The sequence below is a fragment of the Hesperophylax consimilis genome, chromosome 10 (assembly GCF_061612785.1).
Source record: "Hesperophylax consimilis isolate HC1 chromosome 10, BYU_Hcon_1.0, whole genome shotgun sequence".
Lineage (NCBI taxonomy): Eukaryota > Metazoa > Arthropoda > Insecta > Trichoptera > Limnephilidae > Hesperophylax > Hesperophylax consimilis.
The window spans coordinates 8,409,551-8,424,458 of NC_142845.1; the positions used below are offsets into that span (position 1 = coordinate 8,409,551).

At 33.1% G+C, this 14,908-nt stretch overlaps 1 protein-coding gene across 2 annotated transcripts in view; it reads right to left on the bottom strand.

The window, feature by feature from the left end:
- Positions 1-14,908, bottom strand: part of LOC149420250 (UNC93-like protein) — a 138,529-nt gene that overhangs the window by 16,132 nt on the left and 107,489 nt on the right. For both annotated transcript variants that reach the window (XM_089636552.1, XM_089636553.1), the window contains exons 8-9: positions 14,182-14,286; positions 10,739-10,901 (exon numbers count right to left, since the gene is read on the bottom strand). In XM_089636552.1, coding sequence (XP_089492678.1) covers positions 10,739-10,901; positions 14,182-14,286 — 268 coding nt within the window. The remainder of the gene's footprint in view (positions 1-10,738; positions 10,902-14,181; positions 14,287-14,908) is intronic.

The following is a 14,908-nucleotide window of genomic DNA, read 5'->3' on the forward strand; positions in this document are numbered from 1 at the left end:
AAAATTATTAAAAATCTTAGAAGCAATTGGAATTAGAGGTAACCTACTTAATTTGTTTAAAAATTATTTATCTAATAGACATATATGTGTAAAAATATTAGAAAAAATGAGTGGGAGGAAAAAAATCTGTGCTGGAGTCCCGCAGGGGTCGATTTTGGGTCCAACCCTTTATATTATATTTGTATCAATAATGAAAAAATTATTTAAATATGTAAGACACTTTGTATATGCTGACGACACTGCTCTTGTCATATCTGATGAACAATTATCCATTGCAATTAAATATATGCAACATTGTTCCAAAATATAATAATAAATACGGACGGCAAACCCTAGAATTTAACGTGCCAAAAATGCTTAATATGTTACCCATTAATATAAAAAATTGCGATTCCACAAATAGATTGAGATATATGCTGAAACAATGGTTACTAAATAGAGATAGTTTATATCAATTTATGTGTGTTAATTGTATAGTTATAGTAATAATATTATTTTTGTATATATGTAATTGATCATTAACATCCTGTTGACAAACTGCTTTATTGAAGTTTAACGGGATTGTAGCTTGAAAACCAATAAAAAAAAAAAAAAAAAAAAAAAAATGACATTACTTCATCTAAATGGCCCAAATTTTCTCTTTTATTTACTGATGAATCCAAATCTCCCGACTCTCCTAACTGTGGTATAGGTATTAACGTTTACCACAATATTTCTAATGACAGAATATTTCATTCAATTTCAAATCAATTTTCAATATTTTCAGCCGAGTGCATTGCAATAATAGAATCTCTCAAATATTTAATCAAAAATAATTTTGAACATTCCCTCGTTCTCTCTGACTCTCTCAGTTCCCTCCAAAAACTTAAATCCAGTCCTCTTCTTCATTCTGATGATCACTTTGTATGCCTTTTTCGAGAGATGATAGCCTCCATTCAAAGCTCTGGTAAAACTGTAACTCTGATTTGGATTCCTGGACATGTTGGAATCATGGGTAATGATATTGCGGATGCCTTAGCAAAACAAGGAGCGTCCAACCCTGTTGTTACCCTCGTAAACTACATTCCCCTATCTGACATTTTTTCCATCATCAAAGATAGATCCCGCAATGTTTGGTCGGAGTATTGGCACATTGCTAGTCAATCCAAGGGAGCCTGCTATGCCTCAATACAAAGGACTATTCCATCAAAACCGTGGTTTCAGCAATTCCCTCATTTTTCCAAAAAAGAAATTTCTTCACTCATTCGAATGAGGATCGGACATTGTTCCGTTCCTTCCCATCTTTTTAAAATTCACGTCGTTGACTTCCCAGATTGTACATTCTGTGGTCTAGAAGTGGGAACTTTAGATCACATATTTTTTGGTTGTCCCTCTCTAAACAAATATCTTCTCTTCTATCAAGCCTTATTTAAAATTGCCTCCCCTCCATTCAACATCTCATCTCTTCTAAGTCTGAACTCGACTCCAATTTTTATTATAATTTTGAAATTTGCCAATTTAAATAAAATTAATATTTAAATTCACCTTTCATTTCTCAATAATTTTAAATGATGGCCAAGAACACCCTTGAAGGGCGAAAGCCAGAAATAATGGAAAAAAAAGCATAAAAGAAACAGACAAGTTCCAATTTTAAACTGAAATCCGAACTCAACTTAAATGTATTTTTCCAAGCTCAAAATCAAATATTTCATGTGCCCAAAATAATTTTACTTACCAAGGCAAGCTTTCTTCAATCTTTAACAAAACAAAAAAATAAGAAACTAAACGCATTTATGACAAAATCCAAACATTGAAACTTATTTACTTTCTCACTGTAATCTACTTACTACTTAGTAAAACGCGTAATACATATTATATTAATAATTACTTGTAAATAACTACAATAATGTACTGTGTACTCCTCTTCCAAATACAAGCTAATGCTTCTATAGAAGAGTAGTTATCAAAAACCTTAATATATAAAATCGTATTAACAGTGGGATTACTTTATTTATTTAATGAAAAAATTAAACTTTGTTCACTGTTTTCATCAAAATCATCTTCGTTTTTCAGAAACAAAGGTTCCTTCTTCAGGATACAAAGTACAGGTACAAATACTTTTCACTGTAGCAAAATATACTTTGTATTTTGATGAATAAACCCTTGGTCCTGAAACGTGTATTTTAATATTTTTTATTAAAATATTGCTGTGGGCAATGATTATTATTTTCTTTAAATTAAAATGATGCCACATTTTAGTGAATTTGCAGTTTATATTGAAGAAGTCTTCAGAATTGTTTACATGTAAATTGTTAAAATTATTATAAACGTTTTTTTTTTTGCAGAGATTAAAAAGTTTATTTTTTAATTAAAAGGCACGGCAAAAAAATGTATGTTGTTTTTACGGCTATCCGTACAGATTACGAAATTTTTAAAGAAAACTTCTTAAGCAAAATATGTTAATGTTCAGTTTTGTTACCTTGGACAGACGAATTTTTTATTTATTATACGTGAACAAACTATGAAAGCGTTGGAAAAGGGTGTTTTTATTACAGGTAAAATACCAGATTGATTTACAAAACGAGTTTTTAATCACATTTTTTGAGTGGTACTCATACTGATTAGGCGTTCCCTGTGGTGATAGTAGGTATACTTTGCTGATGTATAAACTAAACTTCAGTATTATGGTGTTTAATTTTTTGGTATTAACGTTTTGATGTGGCACATCTACCCTGATGATGGAAACTATAATGCTGTCCAAAACGTTGACTAAAGAAGCAGTTAGCAAAACACGGCTTAGTACCCCAAAAATAAACACTTTCATAACTTCATTAGGAAGGAATTAAATGAAGTATAATGATCAAAATACTTTTGGCCGTGAAAATCTCAAATCATATCTAACCTTTAGTAGTACACTGACTCTCAGTGTTCCAATCTATCGTTTCTCTTGTCTTTTCCTCACGTTCAGAAGAAGAAACAAAACAGTTCTTTAAAGATAAAGATGGTTAAAAAGTCCTACAGAGAAATTTCTAATATCCCTAGTGATTAAATGAAAAATTTTGCTTTTCTGAGAGATTTCTTCCAATTTAACAGATTTATAAGTCAAATTACAAAATATACTAAGAATGCAGCAAAATTCACTCTACCCCAAAATTTATTCCAGCTAATGATAACGTTGTGTTAAAAGTAAATACCGCCAACGGAAATTGAACCCGTGCCTTCTGATGACGGGTCAGGTGCTCTGAAACCACTGGGCTATGTCGGCTTATTTCCAACCCGCCAAATAATTCATACCAAATAACCCGCCAAATAATTCAATAATTCATCAAGAGATATTTTCAATTTGTATTAATATTTCAGGCAACTAATTATTGCTTATAATTATGTGTAATAACATAAAAAATATAATTTTTGCCTATTTTTAGAATTATTAAATATTTGATTTAAAAAATATTTATTTTGTGTTAGTCTCACTAGAATCTCCCGTGGTGAGGGCAGGCGCAGTTTAAAACATAACCAGCTTACAACAAATATAAAAAAGGACAGTAAAATATTACATCTATATAAATAAACATGTAAATGTTGTTAAGTCTCCAAAAGTTCTTCATCGATTTCTTTGCATTTTTGATACAACTTTGCATTCGAATATGCGTTTGTTTTTATAAGCCTATATTAGAGGTTAAAAACATGCTTTCAAAAAACAGCGCCATCTGTTGGACAAACATGCTATTTTTTAATACGGCGCCATCTGTTGGACGTAAAAGCAACACGCGCTCTTGTGTCTCTTTCTGCACAGATTAAGAGAGCCACATCAACTAGTAGGTACAGCTAGTTTAAAAAATTAAATATCGTCTGAAAATATGCTAAAAAACATATATTTCTTGCAGCACAAATAAACATTATGACACTAGTACGAATCAGAAAATATAATTATCTATTATTAAAATTATGCTACTTTTGAAATTCTATTTTTGAAGTTAGGAAAACTTTACTTACTTTCGAATCACAGTAGCCACTGTAAAGATTTTAGATACCAACGTTTTTTAAAATGAATACCCCACACAAGTCCCAACTGTTCCCAACCGTCTGAAGCCAGTGAGACTATGACATCGCCAATTGGGGGTTTGTTGTAAGGCTGAAGGTAGTGGAGAGGAAAAAGAGATGGAGAAGAGAAAAGTGGGGCAATACCTGGCTATACAGATCTGGTAACTAAACACGGCTAACGCCATTTCAAGAGACGTTTCAATTCTGAATGGTTGTCTTATACTAGGGCGATACCGAGAGTATTCCCACCAAATAATTTTTTTTTTCTATTTTTATTCAATAGTACAAACTATTTACTTAAATTTTATAACAGGTTACAATAAGCAGTTTCTCAAAAGTCTCATCGAAAAAATCCCCAAATTATTTTTGGCTTAATCAACAAATATTTCCAATGGAGCCCATTGAAAATTCAACATGCCCTTTGTCTACGGAATACAGTCACGTTCTGAGGAAATTACGGTTCCAAATGCACGATGAGTGACAACCTTAGCCCTTCAACCCTCTTCAATTCTATCCAGACCTTTATAAGAGCCCCTCCCCTATTCCGGGTTAGGTATTGAATACGCAGTAAAGCGGTTTACGTGAATGATCGTTACATTTTGATGGCGGATTATGGAGTCAATGAAATATTAATTTTGCCGAATTCATGATTTCATAAGCAACTACCCTTATTTTGAAAAACACAATGTTTTTTGGTATTTTTTGTGGATTTGGTGTCCCAATGTTTGAAAAAAAATTACAGTTTGTAATAATGTTTTTAAATTGAATCGATTATCTAAAAAAGGTAACGATCGACTGAATTACAAAAAAATAAATTATTTCCGACTTTTAAAACATTCATTAGTACGTTTTTATGAAAATACCATGTAAAAATGTTATACTAAATAAATTCATGACTTCTTGTTAGCAGGAAAAATATTAATGATATTTAATGATGTATTGAAAAGGGTTATATTAAATAATATCAGTGAATTAATGACACAGAAAAGACACAAATGTATTTTTTAAATTAACAGTCTGAACTGGGAATAGAACCCTGGTCTTCTGTAGTACTGGACAATACTATTCCAATTGAGACCTAACTATTTTCAGTCATTTTTATAGACCTCATAATATTTCAATTTAAAACTAATCTGTTTTATTGAGATGTTTTATAAGTACTTATTATCTTAGGTGTAAGTATGCTTAAATCATAGAGCTACAATTATATCTCGTCAAAACTTGTTCCACTATTATAACGCGATAAGTGGTAAGCGTAGTCGGTAGTTTTAGTTAGAGCATTGGGAGAGTTGGGGGTCAGTTGGATCTAAAAAAGCGGAAATTATTTTTTCACTCCATGCCTCTTTTAAATATATACACCAATGGCTTCAATAAGTTATTTCAATAAAATTGGATTTCGATATAAATGAAATATAATGCATTAAAATTTATTGTTACCTGTTTGCTAAAATTAACCGTTATCTTATCTTACACGGAGTGAAAATTTAAAAAATTCTCTCACTGTAATACGCAGATTTTTGATGATATTGATTTTATTGATATTCGTAAAAAGCATATCACTTTATGGCTTGCCTCGTGATTTTATTGTTGTTTGTTCCTTCTCACTTTTAAAATTCAAACTTCCAGATTGTGATTTCTGTGGTCTACAAAAATATATTACCTAAAGTGGGAACTTGATGTAAAATATTTTTTTGTTGTCCCTCTTGAAACAATTATCCCGTCTTTTATAATGCCTTATATAAAATTGCCTCCCCTACATTCAACAAATCACCTCTTCTGGGTATGAAATCGAGTCTAATCTTCCATATAATTTTGAAATTTATCCATTTAAAGCCAGAAACATTTGAAAAAATATGTAAACTACAAATCACTCGAACCTTCGTTGAAAAAAATTATTTCACTCGCGTAAATTAAATAATGTGACTTTGGACTTCTAACATCAAATGACTGTCACTACCGAATTCGGACACCACGAACATTGGCGTGATAATAGTGGAACACGTCTCGACGACATATTAGTACGCAATACCGCCTTTATGACTGTCCAGTAAATTTTTCACAGGTCTGCGGTAGTGTAACATCAAGTAGTGTCCATTTGATTATTTATATAATAAACGTGAGTAATAAACATCGTGTTGGAGTTTAAAAAGTTGCCCATTACAAAGTTCAGTTACGTGAAATGCAACTTCTGCTATTGAGTTTCAGTAAGCATAAACTAGGAATAAAGTTCCCATAAGAATAAAACTTTCCTTGGAAGCGATAAAATGGAGTGTCAGTCATTTTCACATAACTTGGGCAGACTGTTAAACTGAATAATAGCTTAAAAATATACGTTCACAGTACATTTTATATAACCTACTTCGAAAATTCATTATGTAGATATTGAATAAGTTAACTCGGGACGTTGGAATCCGGAGTAATTTTATACCCCTAATGGATTTCAGGTGTCAAGGGGATGACTTCGTGATCAATCTGATCATGTCATAATATACAAAGCACTTATGAGTTAACTAGACAATATGTGTCTTCTAATTTAACATTGAGTGTACGGTACATCGATAGCAATAGAGTATTTACATTAAAAAACATATCATAATAATTCCAAATAATTGTAATACATTCCAAAATGTCATCGACCGCTATTTTTTTTTGCATGTTAGCAAAAGATTTGCAGAGGTACACTACTTATATCATAATATGACATCGAAACGATAAAAAAAGTAACGGGGACATTATTTAGCGACACAAGGGAATGGTTTGAATTTCCCACCCAATTTTTTTTAGCCTTTTAATACATTCGAACGCTCGAGATCGAGCAGCGTGGTACCTATCTAGAATTATAACGAAGCCGCTAGCCTACCTACTTGCGGCTTGAATGGTTCTAGATTCTACCAGGCTTGTGTGACTACTATGTTAACGCTGCCACATCGCGGTACTGAGGCACAAGTGTTTAGCACTCGCTCAGTCTGTCGCAGGCAAGCGCCCGCAACCGGCGTCGCCCGTGCTTCGAGTTCACCACTCGCATCATCAGCTGACCAGGTCCACCTCACCTTCGGATCACTTCTCACTGGGGCTTCAGGTAGACACATGGTCTTCACCACTGCTGAATATCACCTACAATTCCGATCTCCACCGTAATGACGTATAGCCACCGAATTAATCACCACAACCACCTTTTCACCGTCCATCTCCGCTTCCATGGTTTTGACCATCGTCCTGGAAGATTCGCCTTTGACTATATCCACCGACGCGGTGTCGGTCTTCGACCTGTGGAATTTGACACTGATCATGGCCATCAACTGCATCGAGCGTCGATTTGCAGTCATCAAAATATCTTCAGTGACTCAATAAACACTTTTTTACGCACTTCTTTCATTCATTTCACCTTAATATCCTCAAAAATTTGTCGAATTTTTATTTGAAAAAAAAATTGGAGTGTTAATAATCTTTATATTTTGTTAGAAAATATAGAACAAATAATATGGCGTCAAATATTAGGTATAATTTGACAAAATAATTAAAAATACGAATTGCCCAATATCGTTATAATTTTCGATCTAAAAAAATTGTCTTGATTTTGAAATAGCAAAGAAAAAAACAAGCAATTCGACAAACACTTTAATGAAATGGATACAAGAATAACCAAGCTGCTAAAATAAGAGAGAGCAAGAGAAGAGGTATTATTTTATTATCCTCAAATAGCATTATTATGATAGAATGCATAAAAACATGTTTTCGATGAGCGGAAAGTAGAATATAACCAAGGGGTTATTGAACCTCGTCAACAACTACTAACACCTTTATTAGGGAACCATTCTAAAGTAAATCCAAAAATTTTCATGCGTTCATTTTTTACGCTGAAAATTTATTAACTTTCGACACTCTAAGTTTTACTCATAATACTATTTCAACTTTTCACTCATTGTCATTTATTGTTTTTCTTCCCGACCTACAGAAAATATTTTGGAATTTAAAATTTAATGTGAAAATAACATTTCCGCCGAATTACATATAATGCCAGCATTGAAAATCTGGTGATGTTCCACGATTTCAGAAACTCGCTAGCATGTGAAATTTATTCATTCATAATAAATTTCATTCAGCTCGTATTTTTATGGGGAAAAATATGACATATGTTTGGAATTCACCGCTGGCTGTGTGCTGTAAACAAATGGTGGAATGTTTGTCATGCAGACCGCATGCAGTGATTTTTGTTTCGCTTGCATTACATATGCTTCGTCACCACAGATGTTAGGTATTTGATTTGGGGGAGATAGTGTGAGAGTATGAATATTCTCGATGTGTAAGTTTTTTCATACTCTATGGGAATTTTAAAACTACGATTTCCCGTTTCATTGAAAAAAACCTTTTCGTTTTTTTTTATTGAGGTAATATAATATATTGAATTTTCGCTGGAGGGAACTTATTGACACATGTAAAAATACCGGAGAAAAAAATTTTATAAATATTTAAATATTGAAGACAATATTAGTGATTTCTAAACGAAAATCTAAAACAGAAAAATCAGAAAAGGAAACGGTCACATCTGGGACTCGAACCCAGGACCCTTGTCTTTCCGAAAATTATTCCGAAAAATAAATATTCATTCTAGACTTGCAGAAAAGTCAACAGATGTCGCACATTAAAAATTAAAAAAAATAAGTTAGGTTTATCTAAAAAGACGCAGTCTGGATTGCATTTAGTTCGGGTTGAATCTTGCGATCATACAAAAAGATAGTTGCCAGTAAAAATGTGCGGTGAAAAAATGAAGACAATGTTAGTAGTTTTTATTCGAAGTATGATACAGTTAAAAGTGACCGAGGGGAATAGGGTCCCATTAGCTCAGATGGTAGAGCACTATCTCGGAAAGACAAGGGTCCTGGGTTCGAGTCCCAGATGTGACCGTTTCCTTTTCTGATTTTTCTGTTTCAGATTTTCGTTTAGAAATCACTAATATTGTCTTCAATATTTAAATATTACATTTTGAGGTTTTACTCAATAAAGTTATTCCGAAAAATTAATAAATATTGTTCATAATTTTAAGTGTTTTTTTATAGTGAGAAAAAAAGAAAAATACAGTACTGCTTTGTACGAGTATATCTCATGGACAGGTAAGGAATTGATATAAGTTGAGTGCTTCAAGACCTTCTGCATAAAAGTGGCACAGTGAACGGCGCTGCATACTGTTGTCTTATTTTAGCTATCGGTTTATGTTGATTCATTACCGACCTATGAGAGAACCGCCTTAGCTACACGTTTTCTTCAGTAAATTCAGTGAAGTAGGTACCTATTCTTTTTTCCATTTACTTAAAAACATTTATTACCGGAAAATTTAAAAAACGTTATTTATTTTGGGCAGTAAAATTTTATTTAATTTAAGGATTAGTTTTGGAGGATGATTCGTCGAGTTAAAGTCAAAGCATTCTAAGAACATAGTTAAGATGAAATCAAGAGTAGAGAATTTTCACAGAACACGACTACAAGTACGAATGGATGAAAGACAATGAGGATAGCATAAAGCTGAAAAAAGGATGAAGCGGGAAAAATTTGCAGCTTTGAAAAGAGCTTGGAACTAAAAAGCTTGAACCTAAAAGAACAACGAACTGAATGCTGAAAAATTGACTAAGTAGAGATATAATTTTACAATAAAAACTGAAACTAGTAAAAATTAGTTTTTTTAGTAGACTTTTCTATTTCTTCTAATATGTTTTTTCTTGTTTTAGTTTTATTTCTTATAAATAAATATAAAAAAGGTGTATTCCTCATACAATTACACAAAAAAATAAACCATTAAAAAAGCCGTCTACGTTCCGTATTATTTTATTTCACCGATAAAAAAAAATTCCTTTAGTAATGTAATGTAAACTTCTCAAACTCGGTCACATATGACAACCTGACTTCAATGGATACAAGATAAAAAACGGATGAAAGCATCAGCAACCACGTTTAAATATTTTGTCTTTGTTGCTATGCGCATTCAATCAGTCAGACGATGCAAGAATCTCATGTCACTAGAATATTCTGTCAAAGTAGAATGCTCAAAAAAAGCAATGCTTTTTTTACCAGCAAAAACTGTTGTTGAAGAAGAAAGTAAGAATTTTGGAATTTTCCAAATGCAGTGATTAGCGAGATAATACACTATTATTATTTTTAAACAGGGCTCAAACTCATTTGCAAAAATAATAACGAAAAATGGATTTTCTAATTATTTTTTTTAGTTAGTGTACATCATACATGGTACGTATTTATACATTCAAATACAAAACATACTTTCAGTAACATATTGGTAATTGAACAGTCCAAGATTGTGATGTGAGTGGTCCGGTTCTTACCAACAAACACGTTAATTTACTCTTTCCTTTTCCGAAGCTCTTCGATCATACATCATTGTTCTACTATTATGTGTTTTTTTGTTGTTGTTTGTTTTTGGGGTGTTATGCCGTGTTGCGCTAACTCCTTCTTTAGCCGACGTTTCGGACAGCGTTGCAGTGTCCATCATCAGGGCAGATCCGGTAGATCCGAAGATGTGGGTCATTTAGTTTCAAAACGTTGCTTGAAATAGATTTGATAATGTTTAGTAACATCTAATAAGCCAGAACCTACTTCAAAACTTCCTTCTTTCCACGTAGGTACATCTACTCCAATTTGCCTCAACCACACAACATTCTTCATATTGTAATATTTATTATTCACCTAGGATTATCAGGGATCTTACCATTAATCTGCACTAGCCATACTCCATCGCAGACTCCCCACAGCCCTGACATGACGAAGAAAACGGGGACGTGATCAGCTCGGGGGTGCCACACGAGCAAGGCTATGATGATCGCTATCTGCAGAATCATTGCTGATATCACCACGGGAAGGCGTCCGGTAATCTGAAAAAACGATAACCCAATCAAAAATACACCTTTTTGAGATATTTATAAAAATACAAAATAAATGACGGTGTAGCAGACTAAAATAGATGCATCTTTCCCATAAAACATTTATACTATATAAAAGTTTACGAAAGACGTCATCTTACCTATGGTTTGTTAATCAGTGATATTTTTTTGAAAAAGAATATCATCTTTAAGAAAACATGAGTTGTAAAATATCGTCTACCATTACGAATCTATGGCCGTGAGTGGATCAGTGATCAGTAATCAGACCTAATGATGTACAATGTTGAATTTCCTGTAACTCAATCGAAATCGAGGAAATGATGAAACATTGTGGCAACAGCATAATTTTATTGAAAATAATGTAATCACAATGGTTGAGAAGTTTAAAAAGAAATCAACGTTGTGATAATATTTAAGGAAGCGAATACGAAATTAAGTATAAAGAAACGAGCGCGTTCGAAACGAGTGCATTTAAAAGGTAGTTTTTTTTAAATTTAATGATTTTGAATAAGTAACAAACGCTAAAAAAATATTTCGGTAATTGGAATAGATATTACAAAACAGTTTATTTTTATTTGAATTCCTAATTTTTTCAAAAAATTAAAAAAAATGTTATTATATACCTACAAATTTTAACTGAAAGACAGTCAATCCATACATATGTAATTTTTGTTTTCTTGAGTTCAACTTGCAAACTGTTCACCCAGTTAATCATTTAGTATTTTGCTAAAAGAAAAGTTTAAGCCCAAATAAAATATGAACCTACGTCAGATGGATAATTGAGTACAATCACAAACTTGTTTTCATTATTTTTCTTTTATGCTTGCTTTCTAGCTAAATACTTGACCAACAAACACGTTATATGCATGATTATGACTCAAAAATAAGTTGAATTTTCAATAAACGTTACAAGGTTTTGAGAATTTGAATGACAACAAATAACGAATCTCATTATTCATAGAAAACTCTTTTTATGAGACACAATATTCAAGTACAAGGGTTTTTGAATGTATTGTGCGACAAAGGAACTCGAAAGTACGAAATATATTTCAAACTCCGATATGACAAACAATATCAACCGCACAAATTTTTCTCTGAAATATGAAAAGTGTCTGAACTTTTCTCTTTGGTGTCTGAAAGCTTTTTTGCGACCTTTTGGTGAAACTAAAACTTACAAATTGCTCTGCTGGCTGCTGGTGGCAGAATATTTTAGCAGTGAAGTAATAGAGGTGGCATTTAGTTTCAAATTATTCTTTTTTGATTTGCGGCTTTTTCACTGAGGTGAATAATATATTAATAATTTGGCGACTGCAGTGGGACAGGCTAGAGCGATAAAAGCCCCGACTCGATAATGCTGTGATGGACTCGCCCTGGGATATTTTTTTTCTGTTTATTGAAGGAATGTATTGATGATAATTGTATGCAATTATACCATTGTATTAGCACTTCATCAACTGCAGTAAACAGAGACGTGTTGGCGAACTAACGAGGTAGGGAAAGGGTAGCTAAATTCAAGGTAATCGGTCATTGTCTTATTTAAAAACCATACAGAATGTAACACGCCTTCATCTAAAAGAACCATAGTTACCACAACCACAAAATAGATCCTTCAATGAATTAACCACTGTCGAAACAAAAAATTAATTCGATAATATTAAAGGGTTGACGTACCGCAAGAAGCGGTTAGCTAGAAAGCTTAAACGCGTAGAAAATTGAAAATCGTAGATCGGTAGAACAATACAGCGAAGAAAGAGAATACTTCAAGAGGGGGGGGGGGGGAATCATTACTATGCACCGGTGGAATTGTGCATGAAAAAAAACAGGTTTACCAATCAATCGACGATCAGCTTCTTACTAACTTAAGCTTCATCAGGGTAAAATAATTTTTTTTTTGCATAATATATCATATTATATGTAGGTGAAGAGGTTAATAACATTTTTATTTTGAATTTATAATACATCAACCCTCTAAATGAAAAAATAAAGCATAATAGATTTTTTTAATAAGTAGACACATTGAGTATGAGAAATTCAAGTGAAATAAGATTATTTTTTTTCATTAATTATTTCAATCGTACGTTTTAATTTTATAATGAAACGTTTAGATGGGTTTTAAAATTAAAAACAGTGGTTAAAACTAAGGTATCTAAATTTATTTTACAGTTAAGTACGGTCCTTTATATTATCTGCCTGTACATATTATAAATAAACAATAATTACATGTTTATACGCAGCGTCACGTTCTTTGGTAAAACTCACTGTATATATAGTTTTGTATTAGTGATCGACGACCCGTTGGATGTATGCCATAAGTTGTTTTAATAGTTTGTAAGGTCTGTAGTTAGTAATAATATGCAGCATTATAAAAAAATATGTTTTTTAAATGAGATCCACACAGGAAGCCTTTAGGAAAATAATTTCCCTTGGTGCCTATGTCATCTTTGGGGATGCTGTGTGGGGGGTTTTTTGAGAAAAGGAAGTAGAGGAAGATCTGGTTAATAGAAAGGGTAGAGATATGGATAGGAATCTGGGGGCAATGTGTCCAGTAGTGACGGACGTTTGAACTAAAGATAGTCCTGCTGAAGAGTTAAAAAGATCTCCAAATGGGCCTCTCCAAATGTACTCTCCTCTTAAGCCTCTCCAAATGTATTCTCCTCCTAAGCCTCTCCAAATGTATTCTCCTCCTAAGCCTCTCCGAATGTATTCTCCTTCTAAGCCTCTCCAAATTTACTCTCCTCCTAAGCCTCTCCAAATGTACTCTCCTCCTAAGCTTCTCCAAATGTACTCTCCTCCTAAGCCTCTCCGAATGTATTCTCCTCCTAAGCCTCTTCGAATGTATTCTCCTCCTAAGCCTCTCCAAATGTATTCTCCTCCTAAGCCTCTCCGAATGTATTCTCATTCTAAGCCTCTCCAAATTTACTCTCCTCCTAAGCCTCTCCAAACGTACTCCTCTCCGTAGGTGGGCAGACGCATCCGCCGCCAAGACCTAGATTAACCTCATCCCATGAACCCGGAAACCCCTGCTAAGTCACAAACGTAGAAAATCACTTAGAGTGACCTATGGCAGAGGTGTTGATTATCCAATTGATTGTTCCTGGAGCAGCGGTACCCATATTGAAACACTTTTATACTTTTGTACAGCGCCTTTCGTGTGATTTTTCACAAAAACGCCGCTATAAAAATCAGCCAAGTATTAATATTACCATTTAAGTGTCGAATTGTTGTTTAATTGAAGATTTATTAACTTAATAATATTTTAATTAGTTCTCACCTTGACCAGCGATCCGGTGCCTACCGCCGAGATGGAGTTGCACAGTCCATAGCAGATCATCACGTAGCCGATGTTGCCCGTACCCCAGGCGCAAGCCACGTACGACTGTGGATACAAAAACATTATCGTAAGGCTTACTTTTATTGTGGCATCAAATTGGTTAATGCCGTAAAGTGAAAAAAATGCTGAAACACGCAACTAGTTGTGAAAATACATTTATTTGAATGTACAATGGGAATTGTTTTATGTGCTGCTTCCGACAAATTGCTTTGTGATTTCTAACATTTATTTTCTTTTACTAAAAACAGTACTATTAAACGATGCTGCCTAATATACTTATATTACTAATAATGCCAATAGAATGAGAGAGTTACGAGAAGTTATTAATAAATCAATGTTCAAAACTAGTTCGAAACACTTTATAAAAAAAATTATTAAATCGATCGGTACCTACTATTAATTGGTCTCCACAAATCAATTTATTCAAAAGTGTTCATTGAAAATGATTTTCCTATAAAATGTACAAGTGTATGTATATGCCCACCTACTATTGGAATAAACAATTATTATTATATGATTTAAGATTTTCACGGCCAAAAGTATTTTTGTTATTTGTTTTTGGGGTATTATGCCGTGTTGCGCTAACTCCTTCTTTAGCCAACGTTTCGGACAGCATTGCAGTGTCCATCATCAGGGCAGATGTCTTATTTGAGGTTGTGTTAAAATG